The 17,687-nt window shown below is 43.9% G+C and overlaps 2 protein-coding genes across 7 annotated transcripts in view; both read left to right on the plus strand.

Annotated features, from left to right (window-relative positions):
- Nucleotides 1–2,482, plus strand: part of MPC2 (mitochondrial pyruvate carrier 2) — a 30,472-nt gene extending 27,990 nt beyond the window's left edge. Inside the window, exon 5 of the mRNA XM_025926274.2 lies at nucleotides 2,160–2,482. Coding sequence (XP_025782059.1) covers nucleotides 2,160–2,196 — 37 coding nt within the window. The 3' untranslated portion in view covers nucleotides 2,197–2,482. The remainder of the gene's footprint in view (nucleotides 1–2,159) is intronic.
- A 2,544-nt stretch (nucleotides 2,483–5,026) lies between these two features.
- Nucleotides 5,027–17,687, plus strand: part of ADCY10 (adenylate cyclase 10) — a 79,221-nt gene continuing 66,560 nt past the window's right edge. The window contains exons 1-6 of one of the 6 annotated variants that reach the window (XM_086694217.1): nucleotides 5,027–6,236; nucleotides 12,042–12,247; nucleotides 12,883–12,987; nucleotides 14,114–14,152; nucleotides 14,325–14,468; nucleotides 15,944–16,149. In XM_086694217.1, the coding sequence (XP_086550343.1) occupies nucleotides 12,100–12,247; nucleotides 12,883–12,987; nucleotides 14,114–14,152; nucleotides 14,325–14,468; nucleotides 15,944–16,149 (642 nt within the window). In that variant the 5' untranslated portion in view covers nucleotides 5,027–6,236; nucleotides 12,042–12,099. The remainder of the gene's footprint in view (nucleotides 6,237–12,041; nucleotides 12,248–12,882; nucleotides 12,988–14,113; nucleotides 14,153–14,324; nucleotides 14,469–15,943; nucleotides 16,150–17,687) is intronic. The other 5 variants (XM_086694216.1, XM_086694218.1, XM_086694213.1 and 2 more) reach the window with 5 other exon arrangements.

Here is a 17,687-nt window from a genome sequence, read left to right on the forward strand (position 1 = left end):
TGGATGAGCAAAGAAAGCGTTTCTTGAGATGGAATCTGCTGGTGAAGGTGCTGTGGAGATTGTTGAAATGACAACAAAGTACAGTATTTAGAATATTACATAAATGTAGCTGATAAAGCGGTGGCAGGGTTTAAGAGGATAGACTCCCGTTTTGAAAGAAGTTCCACTGTGGGTGCTATCGAATGGCATCATATGCCCCAGGGAAATCATTTGTGAAAGAGTCAGTTGATGTGGCAACTTCGTTGTCCTGTTTTAAGAAAACACAGCCACCCCAACCTTCCGCAGCCACCACCCGGGTCAGTCAGCAGTCATCAGCGTTGATGCAAGACCCTCCACCAGCAAAGAGATTATGACTTGCTGAAAACATAGATGATGGTTAGCGTTTTTTTAAGCGATGTTTTTAAATCAAGGTATGTACTTTTTTTCCTAGACCTACTGCGATTGCACACTTAATAGAATACAGCATAGCGTAAATGTCACTTTTATATGAACTGGGAAGCTAAAATATTCATTTGAAGATTCATTCACAAAATATTCATTATCGTGGCGGTCTGGAGCTGAGCGCACTATGTCTGCGAAGCTTGTCTGTACTCGGTAGTTAATATTGTCAGTGACTGGTTCACACTCTGCCTCGAGCTCAGCGTAGATGAAGGCTCCGGCTTCGCTTGAACCACAGAACCTTCCTAAATTGCAAAACAGTGCTCTTTGGCTAAAAAAAAATTAAATGATCTCCATACTAAAGAAATGGACAATATTCAGTTATAATTTGCCTTCCTTTCAGAAGGCGTTCTGTTCTGTCCTTCATTTTTCTCATCTTTGCTATCCTAGCTTGACACGTGAATCCTTTCATTATCCTCTAGCACAGAATGGATGGATGATGAATCACTCACTTGTTCTACCGCACATCCAAAAAGCATTTTTAGAGCTTAGTTGTATTGATAGAAACTTCAGTCTGTACGGTGACTTTCTTCACGAGTATTTTTCTCATCCACCGTTGCATTTTAACTTTATATTAAGCCATAATGGGAGGGCTGCAAACACACTGAATGCAACATTTGGAATCATTATCTCTAAAGTGGAAACACAGATACAGTTTGACAAAAGGATTTTCGGCACTGTTTTCAGTCACAACAGTAGATTGGGAGATTTAGTTCAAAATATAAGTGTTGGACTCTGGAGCATTTAGACAGGCACCATGGGATATTTGAAATCAGAACCTTTAGAGAAATCTGGGATTCTGGTAGACTTCGTGGAAAAGTTACTTCTTGTGCTCTATTCTCCACCCTTATAATCTGGGACAGAATAGTAAATGAAGCTCTGGGTGTTGTAGAAGGGAAAGACTCTAACTTGGTGGTTAATTCTTCTTTGGATTAATGAGAATTGAAGAAATAGGCCTTAGCTTTACTATTCTGTTAACCCAGTGTCTACAAACTGCTAAAAACTCAGTAGCCTGTCAGCATCACAAAAGTCTATTTTATTTATTTATTTATTTATTTATTTATTTATTTTTCCAACGTTTTTTTAATTTATTTTTGGGACAGAGAGAGACAGAGCATGAACGGGGGAGGGGCAGAGAGAGAGGGAGACACAGAATCGGAAACAGGCTCCAGGCTCCGAGCCATCAGCCCAGAGCCTGACACGGGGCTCGAACTCACAGACTGCGAGATCGTGACCTGGCTGAAGTCGGACGCTTAACCGACTGCGCCACCCAGGCGCCCCTATTTTATTTTTTAAAAAGTATATTTTATTTTTAGTGCTTAGGATCTCATCCCCAATTCATTTTATTCTTAGGAAAGATGTTCCATGATTATAAAGTTCCAGATGACCACATGTTGCTAAATTTTATTTGTATGTTCACATGTTTGTTACACTGTTACAATTCAAGAATAAAAATGCCAAAATAAGACTTTTGTATAGGAAGCTATTTGTCAGTTATGTTGTTGAAACTTTTTGGCAGTTGGAAGCCAGATGCAAATAAAATCCTTAGGTCACTTTCCCTTCTGCCTGTTTCACCCACCAGCCCCTGAGAAGATTGTAGCTAAAACCATACAGCCTCTTGACTAGTGAGAAAGGAGACAGGGAATATGCCTCCCATTCCCTTCTTATTACATAGTTATCTATGGTGATGCATAATTATTCTTTTTCTGTTTCCTTTATAGATATAACCAAGAACTAAAAGCTAAAGCAAACAACTAAGAGTTCCTGACCACCCGAACAATCTAGATGTGGGCATATAACCACTGGGACTAATTTGATTTATTATTTGGTTATTGATGAGGTGATATTAACTGTGCTAATGTTTGGAAGCCATAAAAAAAAAAAAAAGACTGTAAACTGGGGGCTAATACTCAATTTCACAGAAAAATAAAACAAACTTTTAATAACAGTGTTTCTTTGTATATGACTTAAGGAATGTATCTATGGCTATTAGTAACATTTTTTTTCTACTCTCTGCCGCAAATAAATCATACTTGCTCCTACATACCCTTGGCTTGCTTCTGTACTACTCAACCAGAGAGAGTTGAAAGGTTAAATTATCTCTTTTACAGGGAAGGGTGGTGAAATAGCTAGAAGTAAAAGGAAATAGAGCTAAAGAGAGTGAGAAATGGGTAATGGAATGCTAGCAATTCTTGTATGGCTACAGAGTAACAAAAGATTTCTCAGTTATTGAATTACAGTCAATAATTGATAGAATGTGGCCGAAAAGGCTCTCCAGTCCTAAGTTGGAATCCCAGCTCTATGGTTTATAATCTATGACTTTGGGCAAATCAAAGTGCCTAGTAGAATGCCTGGAACATAAATTGGCTTTCTTTTTTTTAATTTTTTTAAGTTTACTTATTTATTTAGAGAGAGAGAGTGCGCACAGACCAGCAGGGGAGGGGCAGAGAGCAGAAGAGCGAGAATCCCAAGCAGGCACCACGCCATCAGTGCTCCAGCTCCTGAACCACGAGATCATGACCTGAGCCAAGATCAAGACGCTTAACCCACTGCGCCGCCCAGGGGCCCCAAGTCAGCTTTGTGTAAACATGTGTGACCTTTGTCCCCATTTTGAAGAGAGAGACTGGACATAGACTACTCCGTGCTAGAAATATAATCAATATCCTATTTGATTGGAGCTCCAGTTTGGAGTACTGAGCTTCCTTCTGAAAATCCTACTAGAGCCCGTCCTGGGCAGAACTGTAGTCAAAGGAATCAGCAAAGCAAGTTATTTCTAAGTTTGAAGAAGCAATGACAAAAAGAACTTTTTATTCATTTTTTTAATGTTTATTTTTGAGAGAGAGAGCACGCGTGCGCACGCACAAGTGGGGGCGGGGCAGAGAGGAGAGACAGAATCCCGAGCAGGCTCCACACCATGGATTCGCCCACGAACCACCAGATCGTGACCTGAGCCGAAGTTGGACGCTTAACCAACTGAGCCACCCCAGTGCCCCAAGAACTTTTTAAATAATATATTTAACTGATCGAGGCAATTATCGGTGAAAACCTTGCACTTTTTAATCACTTATCCCTTCCCTGTAATCCACCTTCGAGGAGGAAGGATTAGAGAATTTGACACAGAAGTAAAGAGGTCCTGAAGAGTCCAATTTCTTTTTTTAATGTTTATTTTTGAGAGAGCGCATGAGCAGGGGAGGGTCAGAGAGAGAGAGGGAGACACAGAACCCGAAGCAAGCTATCCGCACAGAGCCCAGCTCAGGTCTCGAACTCCCAAACCGTGAGATCATGACCTGAGCCAAAGTTGGACGCTTAACTGACTGAGCCACCCGGGTGCCCCATTATTGCTTTCTTTGTATAAACCATGCTGTTTGAATTAGTTTGGCATGTGTGAGCACGTGTGTATGTGTTTCCTAGGGTTAAACCTTTAAGAAAAACATCTATTACGAAATATGGCATAGACACAAAAAAGTTTATTAAAATATATATGTTGAAGTGATGTTTCTTTCTTTTCATTAAAACCTGCTCTTTCCTGGGGCGCCTGGGTGGCGCAGTCAGTTGAGCGTCCGACTTCAGCCAGGTCATGATCTCACGGTCCGTGAGTTCGAGCCCCGCGTCAGGCTCTGGGCTGATGGCTGGGAGCCTGGAGCCTGTTTCCAATTCTGTGTCTCCCTCTCTCTCTGCCCCTCCCCCGTTCATGCTCTGTCTCTCTCTGTCCCAAAAAAAAAATAAATAAACGTTGAAAAAAAATAAATAAATAAAACCTGCTCTTTCCTAAATGGGTTCTTCTAAGCCCCACTTCGTCAAATTAATTGTAGCATTTAGATACAATCACAATTATCTTCCTGTTGGTTCTCAGAAGTTCCATGGACAGACCATCAGCTCATCCTTTTATTTATGCCCAGAACTCTCATCCATCCCATTATTGAATCCTAAAAATTAAGAGTCTAGTTAACTCTTGCTGACATTGGAAACACATAGTCCACTGACCAGTTTCACAACTATTTTCGAAAATCTAGGAGAATTTATATACCAGAAGCCCTCGCTACCAATGTAGGCACTGAGCTCCGTAGAAGTACTTTTCACAGTGGTGCAAATCACTTGATCAGTCCTGTTGAGTTGAATTCTCTATCAAAATTTCTAACTGGTCCCCAAAACTTCATTAGGTGAGTTCCCAGGGTGTTTCAGCTCAACTCTGCTACATATTAACTGTGAAACCTTATTACCCTTTGTGTCTGGGCTTTAGTATATATCCAAGAGTGAAATGGGGTGAGGAGAGTATTTACTTGATAAGATTGTTGTAAAGCTCAATCAAAATAACGTTTTAACACAAAATAAAGTGTAGTAAGTTTCAGAAAAACGGTAAGCTTATTAATTGAAGGTAGACCCCAAAAGTACTTAGACCAAAGTATACCTGCAAAAAAGGTGGGCCATGTTACCCCTATTTGCACACCTTCTGGGGTAGTGACTATTGGAATTTCTAAGACTTCCACAGGTTAAAGCAGAAAACAAGCTGCTTGGGGTAGGGGTGCGGGGGACCCAGAGGCAGGGTGGAGCATACTCAAGATAAATTCTTTAACCTAATCTTCTTGTGGTTTGGCATTCATTTCAAAGCAACATTGACTCATTTCTGCCTAGTAAACAGATGGTCTCTCTTTAAAGTTGTTCAAACAATCAGGAAAGGTTGGCCTGACCTGGGAGCCCAGGTTCCTCTCCATGAAGAAAACAGGAGCTTGTTTACATAATGAAACACAAATAGAAAACACTGATGTTAACACGGCTTCCTCCCTAAGGGGTCTGTTTAATTATATGAGGTATGATTCTAATTATATTAAGACCGGTTTCCACAACTGACATCAGAAAATGTTCTCGACAGACATAATTAAAGGAATCTCTTCCTCCGTTAAGACAACTGTGTTTTACAACTTTTTGGAGCACACGGTAAATTCAGTTAGAGGGCTGGGCTTGAGAATGATTCCTTGCTTTTTCAGTTCAACTTTCTTAAATTCAAGTTTTACATACGTGTCACTAAATGTTTTAAGTGTAGTTATGACATACGTAAGAACAGCTAGGAAATCAAAACATGACTTAAGCTGTTGGAAAATATGCCAGCCACTTAAAAGATTTTGCCGGTGTCATATTGGATTGAGAAACCCAAATCCAATGCCAGCGTTGGGCCACAAGTTACCTTTGGGGTAAATGAGGTCAGAAGCGTGCACCTAACCGATCAAAAAAGACAGGTACGTAATTCTTCACACAAAAATCTGCCTCACAGAAATGCCTGAAGAGTAAGTACTGGTAAATTTCATAGTCCTGGTAAATCAATCAATAACCAAATTGGGTGTTTGCTTATTCTGGAGATCCGTGGCTTTATAATAACCACCTACAAACTATTGCCTAATTTCAACCACCCTCCACAAGGTCAGAGAAAGAGACATGAAAACTACTCGGGGGTCATATCAGTCTCCCTGACCCTTGCCCCACTTGTCCTACCTGCCAACCGGAAAGAGCCAGTCCCTCTAGGAGCAATAGGTCACTGGGACTGGTGGGGGAGGGGAGGGCAGGGCCAGCCAATCAGGAGCAGGGTCAGTGAGCGGGGAAACAATGACCTTCTGATGAGGGTGTGGCCTGGAAAACGGCTTTTAGACAAAACTGTCATTTTGTGGGTCAGCTCTAAGGGGACACAGCCCTTCTGCTGGCTTCAGAATAATGTCGCCCAGACCTCTTTCCTGTTTAAAGCACCCCCGAAAGATCTAGTACCTGATCCAGGCCCTGGCTTCTCCTCAGCCTTGGAGGAAGAAGAGGTATGTGGCATGTCAGTAGAAAGAACGGTTGCAGAGGTAAAGGTGAGGGCTGCCCTCTGGGAAGACAGGTATTGGAGCTTAGAGGAAAGTGGGGAATCCTTGGGCTAGGAATCCCAGATAGGTATGTAGGTAGGTAGGTAGGTAGATGATAGATAGATGATTGATAGATAGATAGATAGATAGATAGATAGATAGATAGATAGATAATCATGATGTATATATCTCTGCCGGGCTTTTAAGTAAGGTTAGAAACTTGAAGTCTTGGGGCGCCTGGGTGGCTCAGTCGGTTAAGCGTCCGACTTCGGCTCAGGTCATGATCTCACGGTCCGTGAGTTCGAGCCCCTCGTCGGGCTCTGTGCTGACAGCTCAGAGCCTGGAGCCTGTTTCAGATTCTGTGTCTCCCTCTCTCTGACCCTCCCCTGTTCATGCTCTGTCTCTCACTGTCTCAAAAATAAATAAAACGTCAAAAAAAAAATTAAAAAAAAAAAAACTTGAAGTCTTAAATGTGGCCTCATCCTGTTTATCCTGGATGCAGGCTGTCTTTACCTCCTACAACCGCTCACCCGATAGCCTCCTCACATAGCAAGTGCCTACCGTGTAAGGGGGGGGGGGTGGTAGGAAGATGCTCTGGAAGAAACGGGGACGTGTAGACCAGGGTCTCTAAAACAGAGGAGTTTAGGGGCGCCTGGGTGGCGCAGAGGGTTAAGCGTCCGACTTCAGCCAGGTCACGATCTCGCGGTCCGTGAGTTCGAGCCCCGCGTCGGGCTCTGGGCTGATGGCTCAGAGCCTGGAGCCTGTTTCCGATTCTGTGTCTCCCTCTCTCTCTGCCCCTCCCCCGTTCATGCTCTGTCTCTCTCTGTCCCAAAAATAAATAAACGTTGAAAAAAAAAAAAAAATTTGTTAAAACAGAGGAGTTTACAATGCACAGGAAGACATAAAGAGAGCAATAGATAAGTAAGGATATTTAAATAGGAAATAAGGCACATTTAATACATTTATAGACTCTAAGTGCCCTAATAGCACAGAGGACAAGTTGCCTTGGCTAGAGTGGTCTGGCAAGCTTTCCTCACGATATTATCCCTTGCAGTTCAGAATATCTCCTCTTTGGACCCTTGTAAAACCTGGTTTTACAGAGTGGTGAAAAACTGGATGAAAGCTGAAATCTATAGAAGTTTCTAGAGAATGTATTTAGAGAAACCATCATGGATATAACTGATCTTTAATTTCATTTTCATTTGTGGATACTGCTGAGTTTTGAGTAGAACGGAACTGCGCACTCCTTTCTTTCACGAAACTCTTTCTCGGTATGTCTTTGGGGGTCTCAACCGCCTGCTTGCTCTTTCAGTCTTGGGGGCGTGGGGGAGGGGGGGAAATGGGTGATGGGCATTGAGGAGGGCACTTGTCGGGATGAGCACTGGGTGTTGTATGTAAGCCAATTTGATAATAAATTATATTAAAAAACAAAAACAAAAAAACATACACAAATGGGATGTAGCAGGTGTGATAGAAACAACGTAGACATTTAAATCCCAGAGACCTGGGCTTTCCAGCAGTGTGGACCAAGGCAACTTAATCTCTCTGAACTTCAGTTTCTGCATCTATAAATGGGAGTGGGGCCTACCCTACAGTGCTGTTTTGAGGCAACCTATCAATACGTTAAAATGTGGTATGCGTCACAGAGTAAATATTAATCTAAGCCTTCTAAATTAGAAATTGTCTGTTGTCTTCTTAGGAGTGTTCCCAAGAAAAACTCTCAGGGATTCATTTGAGATGTCTTTGCCTCTTCAGCCCACAGACAAATCATTTTCTTATTCCGTTTTTCCTCATACGTTTGTCATTTTCGTGGCCAAATGAATCTAATTTCTTGCCTGGTAATCATAAACCTAAGAAAACCTGCCCAAGTCCTCAAATCAACTTATTTAAAACAATGGAATCTTAGCAATCATCTTTCCATTAAAGATAAGATTCACTACAGTCTGGAAGGCGAGGCAGCTGTGCCCCTCGCGAGGAAGTCCAGCACTTTCCAAGTTTGCTCAGTTGGGGACTTTACACTGTTTAAAAAATTTTTTAATGTTTTTATTTATTTATTTATTTATTTATTTATTTATTTATTTTTATTGTTTTATTTATTTTTGAGACAGAGACAGAGCATGAGCAGGGGAGGGGCAGAGAGAGAGGGAGACACAGAATCCGAAGCAGGCTCCAGGCTCTGAGCTGTCAGCACAGAGCCCGATACGGGGCTCGAGCCCACGAACCATGAGATCATGACCTGAGCCGGTCGGACGCTTAACCGACTGAGCCACCCGGGCACCCCATAAAAATGTTTTTTAAGAGATAACATGGAATTTGCAGTTTTCGTACCGTGTGCCTATGCATTTGATTTTGTTAAAATTCTATGTATAGCACTTTGCCTTTATTCTTCTGAAATTTCATTATTATTTTAGTCAATGAAGACATTTTAAGATCCTGATTCTGTCATTCAGTTCATTGGCTGTCTCTCCAATTACATCTTTAAAGATGTCCTCTAGCGTGCCCGTAGAGGCTCCCCTCTGAATGGACACTACAACACAAATCAGTGTCCTTTAGGTAGGACTGTTAGCTGCGTTACCAGAGAACTATGTGTTTATCACTCCTAAAATTTTGTGTCTTACCCGTAAGGATGTGAGAAATTTGGCCATTAAAATCTTGTTAAAGTCAAGATATACTTTATCTACGGCTTTCTCTTGACTTAAAAATTCAGTAACTTCAAAAAAGGAAAGAACTGGAGCGCCTGGGTGGCGCAGTCGGTTAAGCGTCCGACTTCAGCCAGGTCACGATCTCGCGGTCCTTGGGTTCGAGCCCCGCATCGGGCTCTGGGCTGATGGCTCAGAGCCTGGAGCCTGTTTCCGATTCTGTGTCTCCCTCTCTCTCTGCCCCTCCCCCGTTCATGCTCTGTCTCTCTCTGTCCCAAAACGTTGAAAAAAAAAATTAAAAAAAAAAAAAAAAAGGAAAGAACTCTGCTCTTGGCTCTGAATCCATTTTGACTCCTTTTAAATCCCTCTTGCTTATCTACGTGCTCACGTATTAACAAATATTTGGATTATCACAAATATGCCAGCTCTCTCACACACGGTAGAATTGCACTTCACTTATTTGAAATCGTGTTCTCATAATTTTCTTTGGCCAAGGTCATGTGAGTGGAAGGAGAAATATATTACTTCTGGGAGGACACTTTAAGAATGAATCTGTCCCTTTAATCCTTTCTTCCCACTGTGTTGGCATCCAGAATGTCCCAGCCCGGATCCCATAGCGAAGGCATCACTAGAGGAAAGCCTCAGATGACCTACAAAAGATACATAGCACAAGCAAGAAATGAGCAGGAAATAGCCCTTCTTTATTTGCGATTTTGGAGTGTTTGTTAACGAAGCATGACCTAGCTTATACTGACTGATACATTATATTTACCAGTCTATGTTTTCTGTAGCCTCATCTTTTTTTTTAATTTTTTTAATGTTTATTTATTTTTGAGAGAGAGAGCACAAGCAGAGAGGGGCAGAGAGAGAGAGAGAGAGAGAGAGAGAGAGAGAGGGAGCACAGCATCTGAAGCAGATTCCAGACTGCAAGCTGTCAGCGCAGAGCCCGACATGGGGCTCAAACCCACAAACTGTGAGATCGTGACCTGAGCCGAAGTCAGATGTTCAATCGGCTGAGCTACCCAGGGGCCCCTGTAGCCTCATCTTTTGAAATTCAGAAGAGAATGTGCCCACCTCCAGTTTTCCAGCTCCTCTCTTCTTGAGATTACATCTGTCCAGTATTTCAGTATTTGTGTTTATAGGTTATCTGGGGCTGGCTCCTTGAATTTATTTAAAATGACTAGGTGCTTGGGGTGCCTGGGTGGCTCAGTTGGTTGGTCGTCCAAGTTCAGCTAGAGTCATGATCTCACAGTTCGTGGGTTTGAGTTCCACATGGGGCTCTGAGCTGACCACTCAGAGCCTGGAGCCTACTTTGGATTCTGTGTCTGTCTGTCTCTCTCTCTCTACCCTTCCCCTGCTCATATTCTGTCTCTGTCTCTCAAAAATAAATAAACATTAAAAAAAAATTTTTAATGCCTGGGTGCTTTATCACTACCTTCTTAGCTTGGAGTTCAATTCTTTCTTAGCAATATTTGTTACACTTTTCAATTCTCTGTAGTGAAGAAGGCAGAAGCTTTGCCCTTCTTCCTCTTTTAAAGATTTCTTTGCTTTTAATAAAGCTTAAAACTCCCTCTAAGTTTTCTTAAGCATTTTTCCTAAGTCTCAGTTTATTCTGGGAATTCAGTCTTCTCCCACCCTCTTGTAAGTTCATATAACACTTATCAAATTCACTATCTGAAATTATTTGACTTAATGTGATCTACTAATTGTTCCTGGTACATGCTGTGGTTTTTATTGAATGTTTTAATTTTTTAACCTTACTTACACATTTCTGTATCTCTCTTCACTTCTTAACAATTGAGTTTGACTTTTCCTTTTAAAGGTCATTCAATACCTAATATTTAGTGCTCAGTTTGAGAGGTTTTCCAGACACTTTAAAGTTTGCTAAAAATACTAATATTAACTGTCTTGGGGCACCTGGGCGGCTCGGTCAGTTAAACATCCAGCTTCGGCTCAGGTCATGATCTCATGGTTTATGAGTTGGAGCCACATTGGGCTCTCTGCTGTCAGTGCAGAGCCTGCTTCGGATCCTCTGTCCCCCTCTCCTTCTTCTCCTCCCCCCGCTCACTCATGTGCAAACGTGCACATTCTCTCACACACTCTCTCTCTCAAAAAAATAAACTTAAAAAAAAAAACTGTCTCACTTTTCCTTCTAATCCTCTCACAGACCCCAATATGACCTATGTATGTCTGGTCGAAATTACTAATCAGTTCCTCCCTGATGGTCAGTAACAGTTCCTTTTTTTTCCCCCTGTCTTTTTTTTTTTTTTTTTTTTTTAAGCTCTTTTATTTTCCTGTATCACTTATTCCAGGAACTTGGATTGCTCTGAAAAAAGGTTGGGTATGCTATTTCTCGTCAGCGTGGTAGAGCATGATTTTTACAACATCCAGGCATGAACATTTCATTGGCCCCAACAGCAAAAGGAAGGCCTTGGGAAATTCTAGTTTTCTTAGAACTAACCGGGCAATGGATTGAAATTTCAACATTTCCTTTTACTTACAGTTTAAAACCTTGTGCGTGTGTGCACGCGCGCGTGCACGCACACACACACACACACACAGCCTTGAATTCCTTTCCTCTGTTTATTTAAGACTGTGCCTTAAATACACTTGACCTCTTGCTTGTATGTAATACTTTGCCGCTCACCTTTGTATAAATATCCACCCACAAAACCCACGTCTACGCTTTTTAATTCTCAAAAAGGAGAGAGAAAAGATGAGAGAACGAAAGGGAGGGAGAGAGCAGGATGACCCATGGGGACAGAAGGACAAGGGGTGTAGACTGAGTGAAAAGTGCCACTGACCCCTCTGCAACACGACTCGCGCACTGAACAGCTCATCCCTTCATGAAAACGGATGGACTCAATCGGCTGCCCTCTTTCACCCCATCCTGTTTGCAATGGTGCTCATTCATGTAACAGCTGCTCAGGGTTGGCGGCCCAGTGTGTGAGGGGTACTCAGAATAGAAAAGTGGCCCTTTTCAAGGATGACTGCACACATCAGGCATTATCACTACTCAGTCCCTTAAATAAGTGTCGTTCACAGTTTAGTACAACGCAGGTGGAGGAAAAGGAATAGGAAAATGAGTAAATGAATATGTCAGATGTCCTCCATTCTCAGCTTTTCTTTCCAGAAGGTCTGTCTGGGGACTGTTTGCTGTGACCATAAACTCCTGAACACTTGCCTTGAACATGAGCACTCGAAGAGAAGAATCCCAGGACCGGGCCATCGTCAGAATAGCCGCGCATTTACCAGACCTCATTGTCTATGGAGACTTCTCTCCAGAGCGACCGTCTGTGGATTATTTTGATGGAGTCCTGATGTTTGTTGATATTTCAGGCAAGCACAAAGGGAATCTTTCATGTGGGTGGACGCACAGCTCGATTGCAGAGTGGGGTGGCCCATTTTGAGCTTTTGCACTATTACGGATATCGCTACGGAGAAAACAGGAGGGAGAGGGACAGCCTGTGTACCTGGCCCTCCTGTCTCCCCTTACCCAACACGTCCAGTCATGGGAAAACCTTTGAGATGCCCCGGTCCCATGCCTGGAACTTTAGACTCCAGTGTCCCGACAGCACTGACTCTAGTCCCCAAGCCCCATACGTATCCCAGGCAAACTTGACCTCAGGAAATGGTCCTCCAGATGTTGTTTACATCTTAACGGTAAACTTGTCACCTCTTCAGAAGTGTTTACATGTTGTATGTTTTCAATACCATGGGATGGAAGTTCTAGACCAGCTAAGGGAATTGCAGCCGTCCCTGTGCAAGGTGAGAAATTTGGAGGCAAGAGGTAGCTGGCATCCTTCCCTGACCCCTAAGATAATAAGCATAGACAAGGGGGGCTGCTGACGATCACTGAGAAGAAACCTTGCCCGTTCTTAAGAGCTGGAGCCCAGTGCTCTCCAATGAGTTCCTCTTGTCTTGCCTCTGGTTCCTCCAGGGAGCCTAGGAAACTAGGTGGACATTTCTTACAGGTTTTACTGCAATGACTGAGAAGTTCAGCACAGCCATGTACATGGACCGAGGGGCTGAGCAGTTGGTGGAAATCCTCAACCACTACATAAGCGCAATAGTCGAGAGTAAGTGTCCCCACGGGTTTCTGACTTACGTATGTTTAATTCATTGTCTCCCGGTGTTTTTTTTTTTTTTGGTGATAGCCTGACAGAACACTTACCTTTATTTTCCTCATGAAATGTGTATGAAACCAGTCTTTTTTTTTTGGAAACTAACATCGTGCAAGTGAAGGAACGTGATCAAACCTCACTAACACAGACTGAGGGACAGAATGTTTTGGACCAGTTAAAACACTGAAATAGAGATTACCTTTAAAGAACTTGAGTTATATTCAATGACTCAAAAAAAGCGAGCATCGACATAAGCCCACCGTAGTCATTAAGAGAATGTTGTGTGAACAGGTGAGTGATTTATAACTCACTTATTAGTGCTTTGTCTTCTAATGATGGAGTCGGAAGCACTTCCAACTGACTTTTCAACCTCTGCCGGCCATCTTGTGTGTATTCTTCATTTGAACTATTCATGAAGCAAAAAGTCTTACTCCATTAAGGTAAACTCAGGGTCTAGTCTTACTGGGCTCTACGTTCTCCAGCATTATCTTAATGGCACCCAACTAGACCAAAGTTCATGTTCCTTAAGAGCAGAAACTGTATCTACTTCCTGTTTGCATCCCACTCAGCACAACGGTGCTCAACAAATTTGTGACACACACACAGAGGAGAAAACAATGCCCACTTCTCTTGTAAAGCCTACATAAACAAAATGCAAGTTGGTAATAACACCCAAGCTGACCGTAGTTGTGCTTTTCCGGTTTCCTGATTCTCACTGCAATGCGGAGTCCTGTCATTCCTCCACTTGCCCATGCCACTCGAGCGTTCCATTGATCAGGAGAAACACTCCATTATCATGGGCATAGCTCACTGTCTTCAGACCTCACCAGAAACCCCACCTGCCTTCCTGTCTCTTCCCATTCACAGAAACAGACCACATACTAGTCTCGTTCCGTGTGCATTCTACAGTTGAGGAAACACCTCAGTGGGTATAAGCAACTTGTTTCAGGCATCTTTAGCATGAATTTATACTCTGAACTAATGTTCTCTTGAGCTAATTTCTATTCCACGGATGAAGAATGAATTCTTACTAGCTTTAAGGAATTGGAGTTTGATTTACCTTGTTTTCTTCTTTTCTCAGAAGTGTTGATTTTTGGAGGAGACATCTTAAAATTTGCAGGTAGGGGGGCTCACGGAGATGGGAGGGGTAAGGAAGGAATGCTGAGGTGCGCCTTGAGGAATGTTTGAAGAGTGTCTACCCAGATTTCAGACACAACAGTCTGAATCCCCAGACACAACTGATCCCCAGGGCAGGGCGGGGCAGGAGCCCTCCGTGTATCTGTCTCTTCAAGGTGATGCACTACTCGCCCTGTGGAAGGTGGAGCGAAGGCAACTGAAAAACATTATCACGGTGGTAATTAAATGTAGCCTGGAGATCCACGGATTGTTCGAGACTCAGGAGTCCGAAGAAGGCCTAGATGTCCGAGTCAAGATAGGTAAGCTTTGAGAAAGGGAGACGCTAAAGCAATCTGGACATGGGTGCTGACCCCTGAGGAAACTCTCTCCCCAAGAGAAGACATAGAATGGGGTGGAACACAGTGGCTCAGCCCGCCTATCATGTCTTGAACTTGGGAATTAAGCTAACCAGAATGAGTTTTGGCTACCTCATTTACCCCTTAGAACTTGGGCTAATCTTAAGATCTACCTCAGAGGCTCTTACGAAAAGTAAATTGAAATAGTTAGTGTAGTACCTGGCACAGCATAACCACTCCATGAAATACTCTTCATTATTACCATTACTGCTATTGTTTTCAGGTCTTACCGCTGTCAGTGATAGTCATTTAAAAGAACTATGTATCACTTATTTTATTTTATTTTTTATTTTCTTAAATTTACATCCAAATTAGTGAACTACGTATCATTTATAGTTGATACGTTCATACGTACATTTTGTGTACCTGTCACATTTTGCAACATTCTGTCTTTTGTTGCTCTGGTACCAAAACCTTTAACTCTCAACTTAAAAACAGAGGGCACATTGTTGGGATGGGACACCTGACTGTCAAAATACCTACTCCTTTTCTCCAACCTTTTCCCCTCTGGCTCTTGCCTGAGATTCAACCTTGAGGGTTTCTTTTTAAAAAAAATATTTGGCGGGGAAGTGGGGTGCCTGGGTGGCTCAGTCGGTTGAGCATCCGGCTTCGGCTCAGGTCACGATCTCACAGTTCGTGGGTTCGAGCCCCGCGTCGGGCTCCGTGCTGACAGCCCAGAACCTGGAACCTGCTTCAGATTCTGTGTTCCCTCTCTCTCTCTCTGCCCCTTCCTTACTTGTACTCTGTCTCTCTCTCAAAAATAAATAAACATTAATTTTTTTAATGTTTGTTTATCTTTGAAGTAAAATTTTTTTAACGTTTATTTATTTTTGAAGGAGAGAGAGACAGAATATGAGGGGGAGGGGCGCAGAGAGAGAGGGAGACACAGAATCTGAAGCAGGCTTCAGGCTCTGAGCTGTCAGCACGGAGCCCAACGCGGGGCTCGAACCCACGAACTGTGAGATCGTGACCTGAGCCGAAGTTGGATGCTTACCCAGCTGGTCCGCCCAGGCACCCCTGGTTTCTTTTTCAATGAAAGCCTCAATCTCTGATAAAATGCAAATCCTCTCCAAAAGGAATTACTAAAGTTGTTCTCTGCTGTTCTTAAGTACAAATACATTGAAGAAAAGAAAATAACTTTGGGGACTGATCGGGCCTTCTAGAGAGTTAAGTGTCAAGGAAAGGCGAAAAGTAGTAGCTGACTTTCTAGCCGTGGGACAAGAGAGGAGCTTTGGAAGGTCTGGGCCCACAGAGGCGTTCTCGGATTCCTGCGTAAAGTTTCAGAACCTCCGTTTTGCTCGGAGGTCGATTCTGACTGTTCCAAAAACCAGCGCTGCTGGGGAATAACCCGGAAATTCTTGTGCGCGCCTTCTTGCCAGGACTGGCTGCTGGCCACATCACCATGCTGGTCTTTGGAGATGAGACACGCAACTTCTTTCTGGTGATCGGTCAGGCGGTGGATGACGTGCGCCTTGCCCAGAACATGGCACAGATGAACGATGTCATTCTGTCACCAAACTGCTGGCAGCTCTGTGACCGGAGCATGATCGAAATTGAGAGGATTCCAGATCAGAGAGCAGTTAAGGTAGGTGTGATTCTGCTGCTTGCAGAAAGTTCCATCGGTCTGTGCCAGGGCTGTCCCCGCCCCCCCCCCGCCCCCGCCCATACCACCCCGTCAGGAAGACCACTGGGAAGGCTGGTCCCATGAAGCTTCTGGCCTGGAGACTCTCGGGTGCGTCAGCCTGAGTTACACTTACAGGCTTCAGGCCAGGAGCCAAGGCCCGGCGTTCAGGAGGAAATGATTAGGTTTCTCTGTGCTAAGGATGCGGACTTTGGGTGTGGAGGCCTGTGGTGTGCCAGTGCCCTTGCTTAAGGAAGAGGAAGGGTCCCCTGCCGACCTAGGAGCAGAGGGGTGTCGTTGGAGGTGTCGCTACTCAGCACCCTCCTAACTCAGGGCAAGGGATCACTGAGGGGGAGGGGTGGAGGGAGAGGGGCAGCCCTTTAGTGAGAGAAGAGAGACGCCCTACAGCCCTGCCTCGTAGCAGACACTGCGGTGAAGCTGAAGACCAACTATAAGCAGAATTGTCCTTGGGATATGGTCACTCAGCGACACTGGACGTTGAGCGTGTGTAGCAGGGAGGACGGCCGTGCCACCAGCCGCACCAGGAATGGATGCAAGGCCAACGGAGAGGAGGGGGAGGGTCCGGGTAGCTGCTGGCCGAGGCGAGAGACTCTCCTACACTGTGCATCGCTCTACGGCCCTCACACCGTCACTCCTCCCGCGGTGTCCCCCGGGATGCGTGACCGAGCTGGCTCACGGTGCCCTGTTCCCCATCTAACGCCATCATTCCTTAAGGATACCCTTAGAAATTGTTTTGCTTTAATTTAATTAATTTATTTATTTGAGAGAGAGAGAGAGAGAGAGAGAGAGAGAGAGAGGAAGGGCGAGTGGGGGAGGGGGGAGAGAGAGAGATTCTTAAGCAGCCTCCACACTCAGGGCAGAGCACGACTCGGGGCTCGATCCCATGACCCCGGGATCATGACCTGAGCCGAAATCAAAAGGTCGGACGCTCAGCCAACTGAACCACCCAGGTGCCCTGGAATTGTTTCCATTTTAATTAAATTTAGACGTGCAGAGAAGTTCAAAATTAATAGTTTCCATATACCCCTTCCCCAGCTTCCCCAAATGTGAGCATCTCTCATAATCAGAGTGCAGTTGTCGAAACCAGAAAACATGAACATCGATGCAATACTATTCTCTACTTGAAGGCCTTACTTGGACCTCACCGGTTTCCCGCTAATACCCTAGGTGGAATGTTCAGGTTTCTCTTCACGATCTCGCACTGCATTTCGTTGTCATTTTTACGGAGTCTCCTGCAGTCTCTAACAGTTCGGTGTTTCCTGGCCGTTATGTGACCTTGACACCTAAGAAGAGTATTGGCCACTTTGTTGAATGTCCCTCCCTTTGGTTTTGCCTGACACTTTCTCATTATTGGACTAGGGTTTACTCACATGGGGCGGGAGACAAGAATACTACAAAAATGAGGTTGTACCATTCTCCATGTATCGTACCAATGGGGTTCTTGATCCTGGTATGAATCTTCTTACTGGTGATGCTCCCCA

The sequence above is a fragment of the Puma concolor genome, chromosome E4, assembly GCF_028749965.1.
Source record: "Puma concolor isolate L17-30 chromosome E4, mPumCon1.1.hap2, whole genome shotgun sequence".
Lineage (NCBI taxonomy): Eukaryota > Metazoa > Chordata > Mammalia > Carnivora > Felidae > Puma > Puma concolor.